Genomic DNA, 25,930 nt, shown 5'->3' on the forward strand with positions numbered 1-25,930 from the left:
TGATATATATATGCACACCTGGTGCAACTAAGGAAGCCCTTGATTAGTGGCATTAGGTGTGCTCCAGAGGTGTAAAGTCCAGGGGTCAGAAAGAAAAAGTCCTGCCATATGTTTATTCTACCTGTGAACTCAGCCAGCTGATTTCACTAATTAGTTATATCTCCTGGCTGAAAAACTGTGCTAATTAGCAAATCCAGGTGATTGGAACAAAATACTGAGGAGGACTTTTACTTTCTAAACCTGGACTTTACACCTCCGCTTGAGAGCTGTTTTGCAGATTTGTGCTGTTGTGAGGGATTCTATTCAGGGGGGTTGAATAATTTTGAGACTGCATAAGTCATTGCAAAATGCAAAAGTTCCATTTTCAGTTTGGGGAAACCTTGAAACATTGGTTGTGTTGAGATATTTCAATTACTTTTGATTGATTTGTTCATTGCAAACACCTGAAAGTTTGTCAAAGTTTTGGAAATAAACCTGATTTGCAATGGGGTTGAATCATTTCGATTACATCTTCTTTAATGTTCCACAGAAGAAAGAATTCCAGAGGTTTGGAGTGACATGCAGGTAATGACAGACATTTTTATTTTTGAGTGAACTATCAATGAAATAATACATTTAGCTTTCACATTTTGTTCCACAAAATTGCACGCATACCTCAAACATGAATTTTGAAAAAAAAAGAAAATTAAGTATCTAAAGGAATACAATGGATGTCTGATTCGGCAAGCATGTAAACTCAGCCTGACTGTCTGAGACTGACTGGTGATATGAGGGGAACCCTCCTGAAGATGAGCCCATTGAAAGCTGCCGGGCCAAGATGGCACTACTGGTCCCATGATCACCTCATCCATATAAAGAAAAAATGAGATTTAATGGCAAAAAAAGATTAATGTTCATAAAACAAAGAAAAACATGAGGAAATGTAAAACAAAATCTGTAAAATAGCCATTATTCGTAACAAAAATGGAATTGATTTTTCGAGTCGGCAATAAATACAGTGGATCAATATTTTCCCTTCTCTTGGAGCAATTATTTTCTTAAGCAGCAATGTGTATGGGAAATATGTCAGTGATTAGTGTTTTTTTTTTTTTTTTTTGTAATTTAATGTATATTTTTGGGAGAGGTTACAAGTTATTGGTAAACTATAATAAACAAGGACTTTGTTTTATCTGAGAAAGCATAACGTACACTATATTTGGCACTCCAAGTTGTGCAAATCTCCTGAGTTTTTGATAAGGCAGAACACATATACATCCTATTCTTACCATGATACTTTGATCTTAAGATATAAAGAATAAAACCACAGTATATATTTATAAAAAAGAGATAAAGAGTCCACTTAAAATAAAAAAAAGTGTTCATAACATTAAAAATTAACCTAAAATTCTGTAACATAGTGGCTTTCAGCACCTTGATGGAAGACTGTTTTTTGGCAGTTTGGGGTTTTCTTTCCTTCTCATTTGCTTATAGTTTCACACTTGCTTAAATCAATTATTTAACTAAACCCAACTTAGTCCTGAAACGTTCAGAAATTCCAAATCCAATCATAACGCATCACTGTGCTTCAAAACATCATTAATTAACCCAAAACCAGTGGACTGAATTAGAATTTAGCAGAATCTGCCATTGGCATCTTGTCATTCATTTTGATGGCTTGGTTGAGTCCAGAGAGGTATCTTTGCACTGCCATGTGATCATCTTTTCTCTTCCTTCTGTTCTTCTCAAATAATAGCCAAGTTCTATTCCTGGATCACGTGTGAGTTTTTGTCTCCCCACAGATGTTCAGAGATCTGCTGATTTTCTACATCTAAAAATATCCCCCCCCCAAATAAAATCTCTTTCACAATGAAGAGCAGGTCCTAAAATCTGCAGGATACAGATATGCTTTTAAATCTTCCAGAAGATCTTCTTTCTGTAGAGCAGGTAGGCTATGAACACCCATATAGAGGTGGCCAGGAGGTTCTGTATCAGGTGCTCTGCGTGTGATTGGCTATTGGCCATCTTCCAACGAAAAGGGAAGTATTCCTCAAACACTTCATGTCCCACATACACCAAGATAGAATTCATACCTGCCAAATAAAACACCATAGTTATAAGGTGTAATAGCGATAATTAGCATAAACTGCTTTTTTTATAGTCAGTTTTATTACTTTGATTATACTGTCAACATGATTATAGCTAGCTGCCTGAATAACAACAAATCAAGTTTAAAGAGACAATTGACTATTCTCATTTTGTATAGAACATTGCAGTATTTACTATAAATGAATTATCTGTGCACATCTTTTCTTTTTTTTTTAAATGCATGTGCCCACATAATCTTTAATCAAAATAACTTCCTCTCCGTTTTGCAGCGACATCTTTTCTCTGATGGCGTGTTTACCGGACAACATGTCACTCACATGACATCACAGCAAAAGCAAACCACAACGATACAATCAATTCCCATTGGACGAATTCAAGTCCCGCCCTCCATTTTTTCCTTGTTCGAGAAGCCAGTTTACTCGTATATATTTTATAATAGGGAAGAAAAAACTATCGCCATTTCTGTTTCATGCTGACCCTGGCACAGGCATTTGAAGGTAACTATATCGTCCCCTTGAGGTTTGTTACTGCCACAATAATACAAATAATACAGAGGGGTCATAGGGGTCGAATCTTAAATGCAAGAGCCATATAAAGTAAATTTGGGTGCATTCATCAGTCTAGGTACATTCATTCTGGCTGTTTAAAAGTGCTTACCAGGGTAGAAGAAAGGAGCTCCAGACCACCACTTCTTTACATCCACCGTGTAGTAAAAAACCCCCAGAGTCACAAAAGCAAAACAGCTGAGAGTCGTCACATACGAAAAAGACCTGAAAGTCACACAAGACAGAAGCTGTGAATCACACATCAAACAATACATTCCTCTGCTAATGAAAGTGCTGTGCATAATTTCATGTATGAACAAGATGTTCGGAAATTTGTGACCACAAATGATGACAATAACCATAACAATATAAAAAAAAAATGTAATAGTATCTAATAAAAACATTAAAATAAGTAAAACTACAGGCAGACTGAGTTTACCACAAGTTTTTGTTGACAGGGATGAAGCCTTCATTTCTGGAGCACTTGGTCAATACAGCTGAGATGATCCCCTTAATGCAAAGATAGACAGCATGAGGTTTCCACAACCACAGCTTTATATAAATATTGAATGACTGTGTAAATTTCAAATTGTGTTTGAATCTTCTGATGTGTAGGGGTTCAAAATAAGACAACTGTAACATAAACATAAATAAATAAAAACACATTAAATGCATCCCTAATAGCACTACCAAACACTGTTACATGACTCTCTGAAGCACTTGATTGTTATTGGTCATTCATGGCATTCTGTCTTGAAATATTTTTGTATAACAACTGCTTAACTGTATAAATGACCCTTATTTCTTTCATAACTGCACCAATATCAGGTCTCTTTCTTCTCATCACAAAATAATTTCTACTTACTGTAAATCAGTATTTAATGTCAATTTATGAATTTATCTGGTGAGTAGCCATGTAATTAATAGCATAATCAACTCTTTATCACAAAATATACCCCTTCGTACTGGGGTCCTGATCACCAGGTTGTACCAATGACTGGCTTTTTTTTTTTTACATTATACAGTAGGTATATAAAATACAGTAAAAACAGTAATATTGTGAAATATTATTACAATTTTAAAAACCTGTTTTCTACAAAGCTTTCCTCCAGTTTTCAGTGTCACATGATTCCTCAAACATCATTCTAAAATGCTAATTTGGTGCTCAAGAAACATGTCTTATTATTATGTTAAAACCAGATGTAATGCTTCATATTTTTGTGGAAACTGTAATGCATTTTATTAAGATTCTTTGATGAATAGAAAGTTAAAAAAAACCTAATTTTGTATTTGAGATAGAAATATTTTGTAACAATATAAATGTCTTGCTGAATAAAACGTATACAAATCTTACTGAGTTATTATATAGTTATTATATAAAGTGCTAGCAAAAACAAACAATAATCATATGGTAAACATACCAGTATGAATCCCCAAATGAGAAATCGTGTGATTATTTGCTTGTGTTGGTCCCTGTAATGCAGCAGAATTTTCCCTGCCTGAAACACAAATAAACACAAAACATGCAATAGGATAAGACAATTATTAGATGTGATTCCCGGAAGCACTGCAGAACAAAAATAGTTAACATGAAGCATGTGACTGCACTGCTGAAACTGATACAGTAAGAGAGAGGGAGGGAAAGGAAAATCACTGATGCTGCTATGAGGTTTAAATAAAGAGAGAGAAATGAAAAAAAAAAAAAAAAAACGTGCAATTTCCAGGGTTCTTAGAAGTGGAAGTAAACTTATATAGTGGTGAATGGCAGACAACAACAAATATAATGTTTGTATACCCATTTGTTCCAATATCAAAAGAAAAAGAAAAAAATGCATGAGTGTTTTAACGACTTTCCAAAAGAAGGAAAAAATAGAGAGAATCTCTGATTACAGCGGCCAGAAGAAAGAAAGATGTCAAATGTGCCGTCACTCCCTCAGCCATTGTATTAGAAACACCCTCACAACAGTGATAACTCATTAATTAATTTACTGTCAGGGTAATAACACAAAGTACAGCGTTATAAACTTTGACTGTTGACAACTGTGAAAACTCAACACCACAATCTGTGAAAAGGGTCCATGAATAGAGCTACTGTGAAAACCAGATTCCTTCTACTTGACTCACCTGAAGACCCAAAAAAGCCATCAATATGGAGTTGATGCTTCCCAAAACACCCTCAGGGTCAAAGGGCATCATAGACTGATATACAACCTAGACATATGCACAGACAAAAACACAATGAATTGCATCAGCGAGTTGCTAGTACAGAAAGTAAGAGTGGAAACTTATCTGTTGCTCTAGCAAATCGATTTCTGAATTTTAATCGATTCACATTTTGATGAATTGATTTCGATTCTTAAATTTTAGTCTATGCTGTTTTCAGTTGATGCATGAGCAAATCTTTACTAAACATTATTTGTAGTGTGCCTAAATTGCAATAAGTTTTGTTACTTTTGATATGAAAAAAGTCTTAGCTTTCAAATCAGTCAATTTTATTACAAAATTCAAACAATAAAAACTATTTTGCCGCTCTGTAATGTAGAGTGACAGTCGCTGTAGCAGTTCAAGCGAAGCGGATGTGAACGGATCATCTCTTCCTCTTTACTACTAGTTATAGCACTTAAATAAACATGAATGAACATCAGAAGGTATATTGAAAGATACATTACAATTTACCAAAATGTCATTTAATCACTCAATCAATTTCAACCGCGGAGTATTGGAGTAGAAACATAATTTTACAATTAAAAATATATTGTTATAAAAAACTGCCTTATGTACAGTTTTAATGTTTGTATGTTCATTTAAATTTTTTAAATGATCGTAATGTGCCAACTGACAGGCGTCTCTGTGTAGAGCACAGCAATAGTTAGGTTTTTTCCCCTTGAGAAAAATATACATGTAGTGTATCTGACATATATCAAAATTAATCAATATAGAATCGAATCGAGATCAGAATTTAATCGATTCGAAAAGTGAAACTCAGCCCTACTAATTATGTCTGGGAGAATGACAACCAGTTCTCGTTGTTTTGGTGTCTATTTACCCGTGATGAAGGTGTCTGGTAAATATGGTTATCTCTGAGCAACCAGCGATCAATGTAACCCGCAGCTCCACCAGTGCAGTTTTGGTAAAGGCCCAAGTCACCAATGCCCCCTGGTCCCAAATAACCACTGCAAGAGAGAGAGACACATCAAGAAGAAAAATCTAGCAATTTCCATGCAAAGTGCATGTCATGAATAGCAAATAGATGGACATGAGTCATGCTATTCAAATCACTTTAATTTGCATATTCATTTTACGTAGCACCAATCCATCCATTCAATATAACAATTACAACTGGCTAATAACATTATGTAATAACTACTTTTTCACCCTTTATAATTTACCAGGGGAAAAAGTACTTTTTAAATATGCTAACAATCTGTTTTGCAATTCTAATTAGCAGACCTATTCAAATCTATTTTTATATTTATGATATCTTACTGATATTTATGCAAATGTCATGTAATTTTAACAAATCAGAAAAAGAGTAGTTTCTGCAGCAGGTTCCCTTTGTGATTGCAAATGAGGCAGGGGATATTAGGAAGGACATTTAGACAGCTGTTAAAGAAATTATATACTCGTATCATGAGTATGAGTTTACTAACGTTGGGCAGTTTGGCACTGGGAGGAGGAAGGTCAAACATAACCATATCGTCTCTAAGACAATCACACACAGCCATGCGGGCCAGTAGAGGCAGACATCATGCACCGAGTACCAGCATGTTTCCTGTGAACAACAAGATGATAGAATATGTTAATTATTATATAATTAAAAAATAATTACAGTAAGAGTTAATGCCAGTTAGAGTGTCATTCAAACAAAAGGGGTGTATACAGTAAAAATGTAAATCTAAAATTCAAGGGAAAAATTTTCAATTACATTTTTCACTCAAAATTGTTATAATATATTTAGTTATCAAAAATATTGCATTTAATTTAGATTTATCTCGTCTGTATGTGCGGTGCAAGAAATCACAGGCAAAGCAGTGCCAGCCTGACGCATTCGTGTTGCCAGATCTTGCAAGCAAATCAACGAACAAGAACAAGCCCAAGCCCATAAAAAAACAAAATAAATGGAAATGCTTTATGCTAAAAATAAGACTGAAATATTGTGACCCGCACCTGTGCACTTTAATAACTCCATAAACTCGATCGCTGTATGATCCAAGCTTAAACAAGCCAAAAAACGCTTAAAATAAGTGGACATGGCAACACTGCGAGCACGCTCTGTTATTTTATGTGCTTTTGTCATTTCATAGTGCAATTTTTTTTTAAACAAAAAACCATTATACTCTCTGTGTAAACTACAAAAACGCAAATTTGTGGTCTACAGGACAATGTTTGTGCTGCTCAAGATACTGAGTTTATTAACGTTTCTCCAGCAAAGTGTAGATTTACTGCACCACTACTACGACCAGCAGAGACACATTATTTGCATATGTAGAAGAAAACGTACTCGGTTACTAACGTAACCTCGGTTCTCTCTAGAAGAGGGAACGAGTACTGCGTTTTTGTAAAAACGCTACGGGAAAAGTCTCTTTTCACGAAATACTGAAGCAAAAAATTATCCTTAATTTTCATACATGTAAAACGCGTTGCGGCAGTGCTTAGCTATGGCGAGACGGCTTGCTCGCTCATTGGCTGCTCTGCAGCAACTGCATAAGCCTATCGAGCGAGGCCTGAGGTGACGTCAGGCCAATGAGGACGCTTCGCGCCCTCCTAGCCATTTCCCGCCGAGACGGGTGTGGCTAACCTCTATATAAGGAGCTCGAGAAGGCTGATTCACTTGATTTTCATCGCCGAAGCGAACCAGAGTGAACCGTACGCACGGCAGAGAACGCAGTACTCGTTCCCTCTTCTAGAGAGAACCGAGGTTACGTTAGTAACCGAGTACGTTCTCTTACGAGAGTCCTCTCGTACTGCGTTTTTGTAAAAACGCTACGGGAACCCCTTGTAAAACGCCGTGCGTGCTGGGATAAAGACACCGATCACTGGAAGCTAACCAGGTGTACAGTGCATAATCACCAGATAGACTCAAAGAGCCTGGGATTAAGGGAGGGGAACCTTAATTCCCTATATTGTAACGTCCGCAGACGTAAAACATGACCTCACAGAGAGAGTCTAGAGACAAGAGGGGATTCCTCTGTCCTTATATGGTTGCGTCAGCAGACGCGAATATGACATCACATAGACAGGGTGGGGGAACCTGAACTAAATGTGGGAAATGTGGGTCTTACACAGTTCTGCCCATAAGACAGTCGGCAGCGCGTTGCGCATGCGATTTCAGTGTTCTAGTTAGACAGCTGAATCGGCTATACCGATAGTAGCTTAGCCTGTAAGGCGGGAACCTCTAGGTTGTAAAACCTGATAAATGTAGACGGCGAGGCCCAGCCCGCCGCCGTACATATATCCTGTAAGGAAATCCCGCTGGACCAAGCCCACGAGGAGGCAACGCCCCTCGTGGAGTGCGCTCTAACTCCCAACGGCACTGGAGGCCCTTGGCAGTATAAGCCAGCGCTATGGCGTCAACTATCCATCTGGATAAGCTCTGTTTCGACACAGCCATTCCCTTGGAACGTCCACTGAACGAGACAAAGAGCTGCTCAGTCTGTCTGAAGACAGCAGAGCGGGACACGTAAGCTCTTAGAGCCCGAATGGGGCAAAGAAAACTTGAGTCCCCTTCCTCACTTGATCCCGGCAGGGCAGACAGGGAGATAACCTGAGCCCGAAATGGTGTGTTGAGGGACTTTGGCACATAGCCATGCTTAGGTTTGAGTATGACTTTAGAGTCGTTAGGTCCAAACTCCAAGCACGCTGGGCTCACAGAGAGCGCGTGCAGGTCGCCTATGCGCTTCACCGAAGCGAGAGCCATCAAGAACACTGTTTTGAAAGACAAATGTTTGAGGCTAATAGATTGGATAGGCTCGAAAGGGGCACCTTTCATGGCCGCCAAAACCGTAGAAAGGTCCCACATAGGGACTGAAGGAGGCCTGGGAGGATTTAGCCTCCTAGCTCCCCTGAGGAAGCGGATGACTAAATCGTTCCTTCCTAGAGACTGCCCCAGCGTTGTTCCAGAAAACGCTGTAATAGCCGCCACATAAACTTTGAGCGTGGAAGGGGATCTGCCCTTATCCAACAGCTCCTGTAGGAAGGAGAGAACCTCCGTCACCTCACAATCGAGAGGTGATAGGCTCCGAGCTGTACACCAGCCGGAGAAAACCGACCACTTCGAGGCATAAAGCCGCCGAGTTGACGGCGCCCTGGCCTGAGTGATGGTATTTATCACTCCCTCTGCGAGGTCAACGGATAACCGTTGAGCGCCCACACGTGAAGGGACCACAGCTCCGGGTGTGGGTGCCAAATTGAGCCCCTGGCCTGCGAGAGGAGATCTCTCCTCAATGGCACTGGCCATGGAGCGATGTCTGCTAGCTGCATCAGGACTGGGAACCATGCTTGGTTCTTCCAGAGCGGTGCTACAAGCAGCACTGAGCATTTCGTTTCCTTGACCCGCTCTAACACCTGTGGCAGGAGGGAGACGGGGGGAAAGGCATAAAGCGGGCAGCGCGGCCACACGTGGGACAGCGCGCTGTCGTTTCTGGAAAAGAACACGGGGCAATGAGCGTTTTCGCGGGACGCGAATAGGTCCACTTCCGCTCTGCCGAATCTTTCCCACAACAGCAGGACTGTTTGCGGGTGTAGAGACCATTCGCCCAGGGGAATGTTGTTCCTGGACAGCCTGTCTGGGCCCACATTCTGGAGCCCAGGCACATGCACTGCTCTCAGCGAGCGCAAATTGTGCTGAGCCCATATTAGGAGGCGTTTCGCCAGCCTGTATAGGGATGTGGATCTCAGACCGCCCTGGCGATTTATATAGGACACCACGGCCGTGTTGTCCGAACGGACTACGACGTGTTGGTCCTTGATTTGGGGACAAAAACGCGTCAGCGCATTGTGCACTGCCAGCATCTCCAGGCAGTTGATGTGTTGGAGCTTTTCTCGTTTCGACCACAGGCCGAAGAACGGTCTGCCCTCGAGCAGCGCTCCCCATCCCGAGGTGGATGCGTCTGTCGACACCATCCTCACTCCCGAGGAAGTCCCCAGGCTTACACCTGATCGGTACCAGTCGCCCGCCAACCAAGGTATTAGGGCTGCCACACAGCTCTGATTGACCTTGAGACGTAACCGGCCGGACACCCACGCTCCGCGCGGTACTCGCGCTTTCAACCAGAACTGCAGAGGGCGCATGCGGAGCAAGCCCAGCTGAAGAACCGGTGATGCTGAGGCCATGAGACCTAGCATCCTCTGAAACGTCCTGAGCGGGGTAGTCGCGCCGCAGCGGAAAGATCTCGCTGCGCGCTGAATGTGCAGCACGCGCTGTGGCGACAGCCGCGCTGTCATAGACTGTGAGTCCAGAATGGTACCCAGAAACGAAATCGTTTGACTGGGGTTCAGTGAACTCTTCGTCCAATTGACTGTGATACCAAGATTCTCGAGGTGATCGAGTAAAATGGTTCTGTGCTCCACGAGCTGTGATCGTGATTGAGCTAGGATCAGCCAGTCGTCCAAATAGTTCAGCACTCGCATGCCTCTGAGTCTGAGAGGAGCGAGCGCTGCGTCCATGCACTTCGTAAATGTACGAGGTGCCAGGGACAAGCCGAACGGCAGGACTGTATACTGGTATGTCTGACCCTCGAAGGCGAATCTCAAGTATTGCCTGTGATGTGACGCTATTTGTATTTGAAAATACGCGTCCTTCAGATCTATCGACATGAACCAGTCTCCTCGGCGAACATGCGCGAGGATTTTCCTGGTCGTGAGCATTTTGAAACTGCGTTTCACTAATGCTTTGTTCAGCCGTCTTAGATCCAGTATGGGTCTGATACCACCGTCCTTTTTGGGGACTAGAAAGTATCTGCTGTATAGCCCCCCTTTGCTTTGAGCTAGGGGTACATGCTCTATCGCCCCTTTGCTTATCAGTTTTGATATTTCGGCGCGAAGTAGGTGTGCTACTTCTAAATTCACCGAAGTTTCGACGCGCGCTGTGAAGCGGGGGGGGGCGTCGACAAAACTGTAGCGAGAAGCCTCTCTTTATAATGCCTAGCACCCAGTCCGAAACCCCTGGGAGCGCTGCCCATGCTACTGCATGGCTGGCTAAGGGCTGGATGCGAAGCACGCTCTGTTCGTGTGACAGAGGTGCTTCGGGGTGCGATAACATAGGCGTTATGCCTGTGGCATTCGAGGCGGGGGGCGCGCTTATTACAGCGGGCAGAGCGCTCGTCCTCGACCTTACTACAGTGCTTAACTGAGTGAGGGAGGGCTGAGCGAGTTTCGCGGGACTCATGTCTGCGGGTAAATGTGGGCGGGACGCGGGCACATTCACTGCTTTGGACGCGCTGTCTGCCTGAGCAGAGCGAGCGCACACAGGTCTCGTTTTTACAGAGAGCCTGTGGTCTGTGAGACATAGTGTATGTGGGCACTGGGAAGTGGGCACTTTCACTACATTTGAAGCGCAATCGATCTGAGTCGATTTTATGTGCGCGAGCCCTAAGTGTAGGGCTGTGCTTATGTGTAGGGATGGGCACTGAGGAGTGGGCATCGACACTACATTTATAGCACCATCGGCCGTGGCCGGGACACCAGAAAATACACTCTTTTCGGGATATATCTGGGTAGCCGTGAAAACGGCTTTTGTGTGCAGGCAAGCGGGCAACTGTGCGGGCTTGCGTCTTGCAGAAAACGCTGGAGCAGTCGCAAGTCTTGGGACTGAAACAGCGGCGCGCTTGGGTGAGAGACCGGCCGCAGCGGGACTCACACACCTGCGCTTTCCTAGGAGTGCTAGGACTTCTTCGGGGCTTCCGGCTTTACCACAATCCTCGGCCGCGGCCCGCGCTGAGCGGGGCGTCGGCTGGTAGAGCGAGAGCGGGACCTAGAGCTGTGCTGCTGTCGCTGCTGTGAAGATGTGGCCGAAGGCGGGGGCTGAGGCTGAGAACTCCGCGGAGTCTGTTTCTCACGACTCGCTGCAGAACCGGAGCGCTTCGGGAGGAAGTGCTTGAAGGCTTGAGACGCTTTCTGGGCTTCGGTAAATCTCTCCACGAACTCGGAGAGAGAAGAACCGAAAAGGCCAGCGGAAGACAGCGGGGCGTCGAGGAACGCGTTGCGCTCGGAATCAGCCATCTCCGTGAGCGTAAGCCATAGGTGTCTCTCAGCAACAGTGGCGGAAGCCATACATCTTCCCATGGCTTGTGCAGCAGACTTGGTAGCGCGGAGTGTTAGGTCCGAAGCGCTCCTCAAATCCGCGATGCAGATAGCTTCAGGTCCTATCTCATCCAACTTACGGAGGAGATCACCCTGGAATATCTGCAGCGTAGCCATGGTGTGTAGCGCTGACGCAGCCTGCCCAGCGGCGGAGAAAATTCGCGCGAGCAGCGTCGACGTCATGCGGCAGGCTTTGGAAGGCAACACCGGTTTAGTCCGCCGTCCAGCAGAGGGCGGGCAAAGGTGGGTTGCTATCGCCTGTTCCACCGGCGGAAGTGAAAGGTAGCCTCGGTCTTTTGCATTATCCAAGGAGGAAAATGCAGGCGACACAGACGAGCGCGTTCGCGCAGAGTAGGGCGCATTCCAAGCCTTCGCCACTTCTTCATGAAGCTCAGGAAGAAAGGGGGCGGGCTTAGATTCCGGAGAAGTGCGCTCACCAGGGAGGAAGCTACCATCCAGCCGGGTACGAGAGGGGAGTTCCGGTGCAGACCACTCGAGGCCGAGGCTCGCCGCGGCCAGCGCGAGTACTCGCATGAGCTCCTTCTCGATGTTGGCTCTCGTAGTGGGCTTGCGGGCAGGAGGCGCGAGGTCCTCAGAGCTCGCCCAGTCCTCGCTGCCTGAAGCTAACAGAGAGCAGGAATCCTTCTCCCCCGACGCGGCCTCGGAAACGACTTCCTCTGATGAAGCGGCGGCAGACTGCGGGCGCTGAGCATCAGGAAGAAGTACAGGAGAAGCCGGTGAAGCAGGCGGGCGAACCGGCGAGCTTGGTCGGGTTGGAGCGGGTTCCGGGACCCGCTGCGAGCGGCGCTTCTTGCGGCGCGGCAGCGCGGCGGGGAATGCAGACTCTGAGAAGGATGCCAGGCGAGTCCGCAGAGTCACCATCGGCAAAAGCTCGCAGTGAGGGCAGCCGCCGTCAGCGAGCGCGAGCGCTGCATGGTCCTCTCCCAAACAGGAAACACAGATGACGTGGCGGTCTCCCTGGGAGAGTGGGGCTCGGCACGAGCCACACGAAGGCATCTTTAAAAAGACGCAGCTCTTTAGGGGGTGAGTGTCGCGGGGCGAACACACACACACACACACAAGAACAGTAGTAATGCAAAGGATATAGCGCCGGAAAGCGCAGCAGGTACGGCTGTAGAAGGCGGCGTTGCCAGCAGCTTCGAGTGGCTCGTCCCGCTGAAGTGCTTGCCTCAACGACGCTTGCTTCCTCGTGATCCAGCGATGTGAGAGCTTCGCTGAAGAGATGAAAAATCAAGTGAATCAGCCTTCTCGAGCTCCTTATATAGAGGTTAGCCACACCCGTCTCGGCGGGAAATGGCTAGGAGGGCGCGAAGCGTCCTCATTGGCCTGACGTCACCTCAGGCCTCGCTCGATAGGCTTATGCAGTTGCTGCAGAGCAGCCAATGAGCGAGCAAGCCGTCTCGCCATAGCTAAGCACTGCCGCAACGCGTTTTACATGTATGAAAATTAAGGATAATTTTTTGCTTCAGTATTTCGTGAAAAGAGACTTTTCCCGTAGCGTTTTTACAAAAACGCAGTACGAGAGGACTCTCGTAAGAGAACGTATGTGCGCATTTCTTCGACAAAGTGACATCGCCAACTACTGGCCTGGCATGCATAACACAGCGTTTTTTAGTCATTTTCGCGAATCCGTGAGAGCGAAGATCGCTTTGACAACGTTGTCGTCTGTACGCAAAACTTTTCAAAAACACAAAGGAAAAACGTTTCCGTCTTTAGTACATTGTTGTGTAAACATACCCTTAGTTATTATTATTTTTATTTTTTATTGCTTCACCTTAATTTAATTCGGTCTTATTTTATTTCAGCTTTATTTCAATTATCAGAAATGTTTTCAGTTTTAGTTAACGATTAAAACCCTGGTATATGTTTCTATACAGTGTTTATTATTACGTTTGTGCATATTGCGTGTGGAGAAGGATAACATGACTCACACTTGACAGATTGGTTAGTCCGTCCTTGGCCACCACAAGATCCAAGACAGCGACAACAAGATACGTGAAGCCCAGACGCTGTAATACGCCAGGAATACGCAAAGAGTCCCAAGATACTGTACAGATACATAGACGACACATGCATGAAACATCACCATTTATATTTTTAACAATATTTTCTTTTACATTGTGTTTTGATTGTCAACTTCACAATCAGAAGCCATATAAAATTGACTGCTTTTGGAAACAGCTTACTAAAAATAATCTGACATGGTGATTAAATTAAAATGTTAGGCTTGAATATATTATGAGATGACAATACTAAAGACCCCATGAAATGTTTTTTTTTTCCTTCTTGTGTTTACGTATTTCCTATTGAAAAAAGGATGTTGGGGTAGGAAATAGCTGGATGCCTTTTTTACGCTATTATTCAACAAAACCATTATTTGCTACCTGCTATTTCTAGCTGGAGAAAGATGGTATTCTCAGTGAGAGAACATTTTATTGGAGAAGAAATTCTATATTCTATAAGCAAGTCGAGTCAGTGTTCAATATTTGATTAATGATCCGATTTTTTCTAATCCATTGAAAAAGATGTGCACTAGCATTCAGATGACCTCAAAGTTACAGACATGGACTAAAAACCAGCAAGTCCTTAAGGTGCGTTCACACCGGACGCGAATAGCGCGTCAGGCGCGAGTGATTTCAATGTTAAGTCAATGCAAAGACGCGTTACACGCGTAAAAAATTCCTGCGGCGCGAATGAGGCGTAGAGCGCGGTGCGGTAGACGCGAATACGCCTCATTCTTTGCGCGAATGGCGCGAATGGCGCGAATTGAGCGTCTGGCGCGTTAAGCGCGAATGATTTTATTAGTGCTTTTTGTGCATTCACGCGTTTGACGAAAAAATCTGAACTTCTGCGTCAATTTGTGCCGCGTTAACCAATCAGGAGCCTGCTTGCTGCTGTCACATGGTGAAGTGACAGTTTATAATGTTATTTTATGTTTGGCCTCAATAAATTATTTTGTAATATGACTAAAATGCACAACAAAGCAAATCTTTCACATAAAAACTCGATTTCAATATATGAGAGATACTCATTTTGTATTGAATGCTATTTATTCCATATCTATTCTAGATATATGAAACATTATTAATCTAATGTAAAGACAAACACAATTTAGTGTATAAAAATAAAAAAATAAAATAAAAATCACAGGACAGGTTTCACTTTTGGAGGCTGGCTCCATTTATTATCAAATCAAAAATAAATGACAGATTAGGTGGGTGCGGGCGAGGGTGAACGTCAGGCAGCAACCACTCGAGGCCGAGACCTTATACGGCCTACGCTGTCCTCGTTAGCGTCCTCACCGTTAGGTCCACCAAACCTAGCTCCTGGAGCAAATTGTGAAACTCCTGAAACCCTCCGGAGGGTCTGGTGGACCCGAGTACAGCGACGATGTCCCCTACGCAGCTGTTTCTGCTCTCCAGAGCATATACAAGCGGTGACTCTCTCGAATAATGCTAATGCTAATGCTCGATAAACATCTAAAAAAGATGGCCGCCAATGGGTTTCGAAACTTTCGCCTCTGGATTTCGCCTCTGACGCGCGTAAAAACAAAAGTTTGAAGCGAAATTTACGCGCGTCAGAGGCGAAATCCGCTCTTGACGTGCGAATTAACACAAAGTGGTCAAGCGTATAACTAGACGCGGCAGGCGCGAATTTGACGCGCTATTCGCGTCCGGTGTGAATGCACAGTTAGAGTTTGATTTCATAGGGCCTTTAACTATCCAATGCAACAACAACAAAATGAGAATCTTCATTTGTATCATATTTAATACTGATGTGGTTCATATTGCATTTAGTTTATAAAACAGTACAGAATGTAGAATTTATTAATATCTGCAGGGATAGAGCTGCACTGTTTTGAAAGTTTTATGAAGAAAAATAAGGAAAATGTGTTCCTACTCACAGGGTCCTTGGCAGTAGTTAGGATTGATGATGATGACTCCAATAAGAAAGAGTTGTAAGCTCCTCCAGACGATTCTCCTCAGCAGATGAGTGCGTTTGACACCTCTGCGAATTGAACCGCTCAGGGACAAACAAATAGAAGTACCCATAATGAACACAAACCTGTGAAGAAGAAAGTTAGATGAAGTAAGACAGAAGGGGAGAGAAAAAAAAAAATAGATACTCATTTTAGGAAGTGCTACTGTTCTTTCTGGCGTGATTTCAAACACACAGATTAAGCATCATCCACAAATGGAACTGTTTGAAAGCCAATTTCTCTTCAACATCTGTAGCACACATTTGTCTCTGGAGTCTCTCTCATGTTTTGATCCCATTGGTCCCCCCAGGTTTCCTGTCTCTCTAGACTATCTCTTTCTAATCAAATACACTGTCTTCATCAGTAAAGTCATCCAAAGCTATATCTTGGCTTAATATTCTGTGTAAGAAATGCAATATATTGTCTCAAAGCACCATAACCACAGAACTAAAGAGACAGAAATAAAGAGATAGTTCATTCAAACATGAAAATGCTGTCATTATTTACTTGCCTTCATGTCGTTCTTTCTTTTGTGGAACACGAAATGAGAAATTTTAGACCATAAAGACATGTCATTCTTATTCCGTGATGGAAATTTTGATTATGTGAAGGCATGAAAGAGATTCAAGAGCTACAGGAGATTTTTAACGAATAAATACATAAATTTCAGTCTGTTTATCAAAAAAGGGAATCATATGGTTTGAGAAGCCTTGGACTACACTGTCATATACACTGTTTCAGAAGATTTCTAATTTCAAATAAATGCTGTTCTTTTGAACTTTCTATTCATCCAATAATCCTGAAAGTATCACAGTTTCCACAAAAATCTTAAGCAGCAAACCGGTTTTCAATATTAGTAATAGTTAAATGTTTTTTGAGCACCAAATCAGCATATTAGAATTATTTTTGAAGGATCATGTGACACTGAAGACTGGAATAATGATGCACAAAATGTTGCTTTGCCATTACAGGAATAAATTACATTTTAAAATATATTAAAGTAGAATTGATAGTTTTATTTATACTCCTTTGGAGCTTGATAGCCACCAAACACTTCCATTGTATGGGAAAGAGCAGTGAGAACATTCTGACAGGCATCTCCATTTGTTTTTCACCAAAGAAAGGAAGTTATGGTTTGGAACGACATGACGGAAATGGTGACAGACTGTTCATTTTTATGTTTTACAACACCTTCCATGGTCATATCATATAGGCTTCCTGCAACAGCACAGAGGTGTCATGACTTTAACTAGCTTCTTTTCAGCTGCACAGCAGAAAACAAGGTTATTGGGTTTAGTTCAGCTGTGAAACCAATTTATGCTGACTTTGATGTGCCACTTCATGTGTGCCACAGTGATAAGCGCCCATGCTTGGCTCCAATACACTACAGCTTATGCCAGTGCCGATGTGGCTTGCAGATGAATCAATGCATGGTACAGAAATAAAAAGCTTTACTGCAATACTGCAGTAAAAGAATAACTGAAACAGAGTTTAAGGAAGCTGCAAAAGATGCATGTGGAGATGCAGAAGAATCAGTCATTTGTGACGTTGGATTGGCTTACCAAGGAAACACGAGATCAGCCACTGTGAGCCCTGCAAGAGGAAGAACACAATCAGATACTTGTACTTCCTGTTGTCATACCAAGGTCTATTAAATTCATGAGTGCTTTTCAGATATATTCTAAATATGTTCATATACTAAATGTATTCCTCACCATTGTTACCAATAATAAAATGATCTGATGCTTAAAAGACATGCTATCAGCAATTGTAAAGAAAAAAAAAAGAAGAGTTTACCATTCCAACTTTCATGCCTAAAGAACCAGTAACGTCCACCTCCGTAGTTGACAAACACCATAATGACTAGAGCAAAGCTGTGGAGAAAACAGAGCAAGGTTCATTTTTGTTTTAACAGAGATCTGGAATTAAACCAGACCACAATAAATCAGGAAATGGTTTGGTAACACTTTATTTTACAGTGTCCTTGTTACATATGTTACATGTACTTACACTAGTATTAACAGTTAATTATGCATAATTGCATGCAACCAACCAAACCCTAATCCTACCCTAACTCTACAGTAAGTAAATGCACTTAATTAATATTACTCAGTACTTAAATATATAATTACACTGTAACAATGACACCGTAAAATAAAGTTTAACCGACGTTTTTATAAATTAGGCAGACAATAAAACACTGAAAATGAAAATAACTGTTCCACTTGTCAGGTAAGGTTACCAGCAAACGTAACCTTGTTTTAACAAATTCGAATTTAATCATTCTATTTCAGGATAATAAGAAATGAAATGCAAATTACATGTTGATAACAACCAGCTTAACAGTATGCAAAGCAGCAGCTTCTGTGCAAGATCATTTTCACCTGAATGTTTCAATTCCCATCTCAAGCGCATTGGACCCAAAACAATTAGTGAAAGAGCACCATACCCACGGAAAGCATCCAAAGAACGAAGCCTCCGTCCTGTAGTGGCAGGAATTATCGATTCCGTGGAGGCATTTACCAATCTGTTTGGAGTGCCAAGCTCCTGGAGATGAAGAGAGAAAGAAAGACAGCGAGAGTGTAAATTAATGAGGACGAAAAGAAAAGGATCTTTAAAATTCCTTTTCTTTCTCGTATTTTTTTCCACTTAGCTGGAACCTGCAAAAACTCTACAGTAATAAATATAGCACAACATATTTGAACTATGACAAAAACACTATATTTGGTGGTTTGATATTCTATTTCAAAGAAGTGAAAAATCACACTGAGAAAATATTAAAAGTGTAAAAAAAGGTGTAAAAGAAATGAAAAGCACACTTACCGAGTTTATCAGCCTCTCTGTCTCCACTGTGCTTCCCAAGCGAATAAGTAGATTTGTCACCACATCCAGCCTTAAAAATGGAAGAACTATATTTACAAGCAGATATAAAAGCTGCGACAAGCTGTTCCGGCTTGTTTAAATGTCATCATTACATGGTTAAAAAAATACTTAAAGATGTCTTTACCTTTTAACTGTGTTCCAGATAGCAGATAATACAGCCAGAAAAGCAAATGCCAGAAAAGCGAACAAAATGGCTGGAAAACAAACAAACAATAAAACTACTCATTCATCCAGCCCAGGTGATTTTAATACATTATTTACCTGTTTTATTGCTATATTTTTTCCAGAATTAAAAACAAATTCTCTTTTCATGATCATGTATAGGCCCAGGCCAATTCATCTTCTGATATCTGTATATGTTTTGTAAATAATGTGTAAAATAAGACTTTAGCAAGTCTCATTTGCAAGCATTTAATGGTATCAAAGGAGAACTCCGGTCAATTTTAAGTCCACAGTAATCGATTGTCGAGTTCACGCGCATAGGTTTAGTACCTATGATCACGCGCGTGAACTCGACAATCGACTACTGTGGACTTCGACCGAAAACAGGATGTAAATACAGGTATGTGCGCTGGCTGAATAAACATCATTTTTTTTATATATTTCTTTCACATCTACTGCAGTCAGATTCACCCGCGTTCACTCAGAAGGAATCACTCACATGACCTGTGCACTTGTAATGACACATCAAGGATGTTAAGAGGCTAAAAGCAGGTTTAAAACTTGCCCCATTGAAGTCAACAGGGTGCAAATTTTAAAACGAGGATAACACGGTGTAGGCAACACCTATTTTTGTCGTTGTTCTCTGTACTGACAGCACTCCAAATGTACAAAAAAATTAGCTCAATGTTAAAATTGACCGGAGTTCTCCTTTAAGTGTATACTGACTGACATTAAATCAGTCCGATATTGGCATCAGTATTAGCCGCTGAAAAATTATATTAGTTGGCCACAAGAAGATTTTTTTTCCCAAAATTAAGGATTTATAGACAATCATTATTTCATGGCCATGTATACTAGATGACCAAGAAGAAAACTGAATTTAAAGACCAAAAATGCAGTGTGCAGATGTAAGGTTGACTCACGCAAGTAGCTGTTGATGGGCTCTGATTCAGTAATCATAGTGCAGCTGACCTGCGACGGCTCATTCAGGTTCTTCACCCAAAGAGAATAGTTCCCCTGCTCCCCAAATTGGAAGTGAACACTGGAAGAACAAATCAATTGTCTGACAATTATACCTGGCCTTGACAATAACGGCCAAAAGAAATAAACATGGTGAAGATGTATTCGGTATTATAAAGTCGTTCAGAAACGGCCATTGCTCTGTGTTAAATGCATCTATGCATAACTCACTTGCATTGCTCCAGGTTTGTAGAGGTGCTGTTGAGCAGCAGCGTCAAAGCGTGTTGTGTGCTTACAACAAACCCTACTGTAGTGGGGGTCCCAGAAGCTGGCCTTGCAGGTAATATTCCCAACAGCTGGGGCAAACACTGATGCACACGCATGCACAGACAACACAGGGATAAAGAGGTCCAGTTGGAACAATACTACAGCATTAAGCAGCATTATACAGGTACATTCAATCATGTTATTACTTGCAGCGTTCAGTTTTAAAGTCAGCATGAAATGGCAGTTGCAAAGTCTTTTCTTCCCTATTGGCCAAAAGGGATGTCTGGCCTAGGAAAATCGACATCTTCACCCTTTATTCAAATGATATGTAAGCATATTGCATAGTTGCAAAAACAAGAGCGAACCACGAAATATTAATATGTTGTAGTCAGTGTGTGCCTTTCCCTGTGAGCATTTAGTTTTTCTATGCATTTCTTTGCATAGCAAAATAAAACCTGTAGCTGTAGTTTAACCAGTTTACCAAGTTTAGCGGTTTGTTCTTCCCTCATATTTAAAATATTTAAAGACATGTGACATGAGATGAGGTCATGACATGAAAAATTTAACTTACCTCGATCTTTTGATAAGAGGTCTTTACCATTAAAATCCTGCAAGTTTCAGAGCTTAAAATGTCCTTCACATTATAAACAAAGCATTTATTTAATCAACATCCAAAAACAGCTCGTTTGGATATTGTGGGAATTGTGATGTCACATGGGCAAATTAATTTGCATATGCCTGCCTCCAAAGCAAAACACCGACAAATAGTTTTTACATCATCGAACAACAGGCCCCGCCCACTGGCGTTCAGTCGCTTAATGGCTGACACTTGCCAACAACACCACATGCGAGCGTCGCGTCAAAGGCAAATAGAAGCCATTATAATCACTGATGCTGTTTACACTGTATAATAACAGTATACAGATACCCAATCACTTTACTCCACGCTTGAGTCTACCGAGAAGAGGACAAATGGAAGAGTAAATAACGTCTCTGTTCAGACTTCCGAAGGATACCAGCATCACGTTAGCCTCATAGCATAATTGCCTAAGTATTTTTTTTTTTAAATGACTTAGGCAATTATGCTACAAGCGGATGCTTTATTTTAATGGCGTCTTAGATTGTGTTGAAGGATTATATGTTTGTTCAGAGAATTTGACTGCAGATTATTTTGTAAACGAGGCACAGTGTAAAGGAGAGTTGGCAAAGCAACTTTTGTTGATAGATGAAGGAGTCAGCTGTATTGGATCTAACAGCAGCTACATCGCAAATTGCAAGTAAACAATTTCATAATGATTTGTCTGTGAATGTCTGGTTTTTTAAAAATAATGTTTTCCAAACACTTATTCACGTGCAATAGCGAGTGGCCGTTGATGCTCTTTCCTATGAACTTACGTTATAACAGTGGCCGTATACTGACAAGCCTTAAAGGAACCGCCCATTAAAAACGAGTTATATTTGAGTTATATATTGAACAAATATTTGTTTTTGTGCAAAACAACTTTATTAACATTATAAGATATATAAGATAACATATTAAAATAAAAAAATAAAAACTATATCATGACCCCTTTAAAAACATAAATATTTTTTCTCATATTTTGACGGTTTAATCAAACTTGTACGGTCATTAAAAACAAATCCCCAAACCAATCCCCTCCAGACATCACTTTTGGCCACTACTGTATTTGCAAGTGAAATTGATTTCATGGTGACTTTAACACCATGCTGCTCAAGATCAGCGATTACTGCATACCTTTGCAATGGCAAATTCTGCATGTGTTATATACCTAGAACATGAATATTTGATACCTGATAGCAGCGATCAGAAAGCACATATAACATCATTTCATTCTCGATCTCATTGACCACCGAAAGGGTGGCCTCATCCATCTTCAGCACAGAAGTCTTGCGGTGAGGGTGAGAAACTGAAAGCAAACCCACTTGATCATCACCGACTGTGACACATTTGCAGCACAAATATATAGGCTAAGTTATATGATCAGAGATTGCAGTTAAACGCTCTCTAAATAGGTAGCTTCTGTAGGAGTCACACCTTTGACGCCCAAAAATGCTGTGTAGATAGGCATTTGACAAGGTTTTCTGACAAAGAGACAAATTCTCTTCAAGCAACATTTAGCAACAATTTCTGAATATACTCACCACTCTGTAGACTTCAGTAGCCGCCTCTTATTCAATTCAACCTAACTGTAGGTCTCCTAATGAAACTAAATGGTCAGCTGCTTTGGTGCAATCTAAGCTACAACTGCAGTATTACAATAGTTACTCTGTCCCTCCTGCAGTCACATGCCTGCACTAATCTGCCTCACAAGAACCATCATAAAACTGCCCAGATCTGCCAAACGAGGGAAATTTGAATCCATTTCATCTCTAAATGTTTTTGTTGTGGTTATATACATAGGGGCATTTATTACACATATGCAAAAGCAAGAATCTAAATGGCTAAGATAAAGAATAGGTCTAACAGAGAGAACATATGTGAATAATTTGGATGCCTTACATATAACTTAGTTTAAAAAATACATTGAGGTGAATCACAATAAGAAGTTAAACTATTTATTGTTATTTTTTTTAATATAAAGGACAGTTAGCATAGGCTAAAAACAGCTAACTTAATAGTGGTGCTAGCTGGTTAGCTGGCTAAGATAACTAGAATTAAAAAACAAAAGGAAACCAAAACATTAGGAAATGTGTTTTATATTTAACATCATCGATCAAATAGAGAATAACGTTGGTTTTAAGGTATGACACTCACGGGCAGGTCGATCTGTCATATGGGCTGCACATAGAGCTATCAAAAGAACAATCACAGCACAAACAGTCCATCTGTATCCCCTTTCAGATGCCATAACATCACACCTCACTGCCTCCTCTTTTCGATCCTTTCTTGATGTAAAGATTTCCCCCTGTTTCATTACAATATACTTCCGATCCCTCCTTCCTAGCAGCGCAAGTAGTGGAAGAGAGGAGGGTCAAAGTACATCGACTAACGTTACTCGTATGATGTGTTTTAAAAGCTAACACAAGGGGGGTATGTCGATGACTATTAATTCTGAAGGAACTGTTGAACAAATATTTGAACGCGCTAATTATGCTCATAATTAAATGTGAAACTTTAAACGCACACGACGCCCATAAATGCTGTCTAAGTAGGCAGCTCATTACGTTTAGAGACACGGCCAAGCAGTCATTCCTTACATATGTGGCTCTCTGGATACATTTTTACATATTCACCTGAATGTCTAAAATAGATTTTAAAATTGATCTCAGACTTATAGGCTACACTCAAATTCTGAGATCACTTTAAAAATGTAATTTAAACTTGAAATAAACAGAAAGGATTTCAGGAAGGATTTAGGATTTTGATAAATGTACATTATAATAAGAAATAAGAAATAATCAGAATATGCATTATTTCTATGTCACTAATCAAATAGGCCAATGCACATTAATTTGTGAAATTGATCATTTGTTCATGCAACTTTAGTGCTGCTGTCATTTAACCCTTAAACAGGCAAGAGTAGAAAATGATAAGCAACAAATAGTTGCATGTCATTTTTTTATATCATCTGGACTTAAGTAAATCATATCCAAAAGAATTTTTGAAAAATGTTATGTATTTTGGATTTTATGAGTTGTGACTCCCAGATCACGTTGCCTGTTTAGGGTATAAAAAAAGGACCAAATCTATAACTGTAACTGCCATTGCATGTTTAAAACAATTATATCCTATACTTTAACTCATATAATATTGACAAATTATATATCATTGGAAAGCTTACAAACCGTTTTGAAATCGGACCTTACGTTACCATAAAAATGAAAAAAAAAAAAAAAAAAAAAAGGTAAAATGGTAAAAAAAAAATGTTGGATTTAGGTCAGGCTGACTAACTGATCACAGATAACTTGAAGCAAATCATGTGACCAGCATACTCAAGACAAACAGGCTGTATCAGTTTAACCTGTACATTTTATCATTTGTAAAAAAAAAAACAAAAAAGAAAGACACCTCAGAATACAAAGATTGTTACAAAAATGAATACAAAGTTAATCCCTTTTTTATACCCAAAAGTGGCAATGTGACTCAGGTGTAACATATATTTCAAACCGTGCTAAATAACAACATGAACAACATTTTTATAAATTTTCTTTTTCAGCACCTTAAGACAATGTTCATAATTAATGTTAGCAGTGTTAGTATTATTTTTTCTAAAGAAAAGTAAGTTTAATATATATTTACTTACCTCAAAATCTGAATGTCCTGCACCACTGGCAGCCATGTTGGATTTAGGTCAGGCTGACTAATTAATCACAACATTTTTTAAACAAATCATGTGACCAGCATACTCAGACCAGGCTGTGATCAATGATAAAAGGCATTCTTACGCCCCAAAAAAGACGACAAAAACTATGTTAGACCCAGATCACATTGCCAGTTTTAGGGTTAATATAATATAAATATAAACAATTTAAACAATAGGCCTATAATATAAATATAACAATCCCTTAAAATGATTTATCAGTACCTTAACATTAAATTATAATAATAACAAATATTATTATTTGAAAACATGCCAACAATCGTATGTATTTTCTTGAAAAGCTTTATTGTTATTATTATTATTTTGAAGTAGGCTAACACAATAGTAATGCAATGACAAAGTGTTGCAGTAACTTTATGGTGTCAAGTTAAGATGACGAAATATTGTAGCAAATCACACTTTTTCATTCTGTGTTTGATCTTAATAATACAAAAGCGTGTGTGTGTGTGTGTGTGTGTGTGTGTGTGTGTGTGTGTGTGTGTGTGTGTACTAAGGAACTTTGCTTAAGTGCAAGAAGAAACAGTTGCTGGAAGTTACATTGTAATGTCTTGTATTTTAGAGGGGGGGGGGGGGGGGGCGGGGGGCAGTGCCCCCGTGTCAACAAGCTTGGCCCCCCCTCTGGCCCCCTATAAATTTGGAATCACACCAAACAACTGCGCATTTATTCAGTTGTGGCGCCTTCATCTAGGCTACACTGTATATTCACATCAAATGTTAACGCAGAGGAACGGGACACTGCAGTTCACAAAAGTTCATTATTTTCATGTGCTTTAAAGCCTTGCCGGTTAAACATGTCATTCGCTGCTGATGCGCTGTTCAAACATGCGCTTTACTGAGCGCGTACACTCGACGCGCACATGCACTAAAAGCCTGTTACTGGACTAAGTTATCTTTTGAGTCTTATATTGCGCTAATACTGTCAAATACAGACATTGTTTACATAAACAAAGTTGGTTATGTCCAAAGTGAAAGCAAACAGAGAAAATTAATTAAAATCTGCTTGTCATATGCGTGTATTAGACGTGTCGCGTGCAGTTCTTAAAGAGACAGTAGCCCTAATAATAAACATGCTGCCGCTTGTCCTTAACCTAAAACCAAACAGTTGCTGGTCCCCATTGACTTCCATACATAGTAGGAAAAAAGATATACTATGGAAGTCACAGGGGTACATCAACTGTTGTGGTTACTCACATTCTTTCAAATAACGTTTATTTTCAACAGAAGAAATAAACTTATTCGGGTTTAAAACAACTTAAGAGAGTAAATTATGACTTTTTTGGGGGAGAATTATCCATTTAATGTTAATAAAACAACAAAACACACAGAGGAAATCATTCACTGCTCTTGACTGAGAACTTTAAGTCTGTTGTGTTTTATTTTCATAT

General features: G+C 40.8%; 1 protein-coding gene across 3 annotated transcripts in view; it reads right to left on the minus strand.

The window, feature by feature from the left end:
• Nucleotides 1-559: 559 nt before the first annotated feature.
• hgsnat (heparan-alpha-glucosaminide N-acetyltransferase) overlaps nucleotides 560-25,930 on the minus strand; it is a 28,673-nt gene continuing 3,302 nt past the window's right edge. The window contains exons 1-18 of one of the 3 annotated variants that reach the window (XM_084395154.1): nucleotides 22,979-25,091; nucleotides 22,015-22,130; nucleotides 20,167-20,303; nucleotides 19,899-20,017; nucleotides 18,938-19,007; nucleotides 18,754-18,823; nucleotides 18,380-18,477; nucleotides 17,728-17,804; nucleotides 17,493-17,523; nucleotides 15,856-16,016; nucleotides 13,883-13,998; nucleotides 6,281-6,402; nucleotides 5,677-5,803; nucleotides 4,755-4,841; nucleotides 4,052-4,129; nucleotides 3,070-3,140; nucleotides 2,743-2,855; nucleotides 560-2,069 (exon numbers count right to left, since the gene is read on the minus strand). In XM_084395154.1, coding sequence (XP_084251280.1) covers nucleotides 1,888-2,069; nucleotides 2,743-2,855; nucleotides 3,070-3,140; nucleotides 4,052-4,129; nucleotides 4,755-4,841; nucleotides 5,677-5,803; nucleotides 6,281-6,402; nucleotides 13,883-13,998; nucleotides 15,856-16,016; nucleotides 17,493-17,523; nucleotides 17,728-17,804; nucleotides 18,380-18,477; nucleotides 18,754-18,823; nucleotides 18,938-19,007; nucleotides 19,899-20,017; nucleotides 20,167-20,303; nucleotides 22,015-22,130; nucleotides 22,979-23,138 — 1,935 coding nt within the window. In that variant the 5' untranslated portion in view covers nucleotides 23,139-25,091 and the 3' untranslated portion in view covers nucleotides 560-1,887. Of the gene's footprint in view, nucleotides 2,070-2,742; nucleotides 2,856-3,069; nucleotides 3,141-4,051; nucleotides 4,130-4,754; nucleotides 4,842-5,676; nucleotides 5,804-6,280; nucleotides 6,403-13,882; nucleotides 13,999-15,855; nucleotides 16,017-17,492; nucleotides 17,524-17,727; nucleotides 17,805-18,379; nucleotides 18,478-18,753; nucleotides 18,824-18,937; nucleotides 19,008-19,898; nucleotides 20,018-20,166; nucleotides 20,304-22,014; nucleotides 22,131-22,365; nucleotides 25,092-25,930 lie in introns of those variants that run through there. The other 2 variants (XM_084395156.1, XM_084395155.1) reach the window with 2 other exon arrangements.

This window comes from Rutilus rutilus, assembly GCF_951802725.1.
Source record: "Rutilus rutilus genome assembly, chromosome: 2".
In the NCBI taxonomy this organism is placed as follows: domain Eukaryota; kingdom Metazoa; phylum Chordata; class Actinopteri; order Cypriniformes; family Leuciscidae; genus Rutilus; species Rutilus rutilus.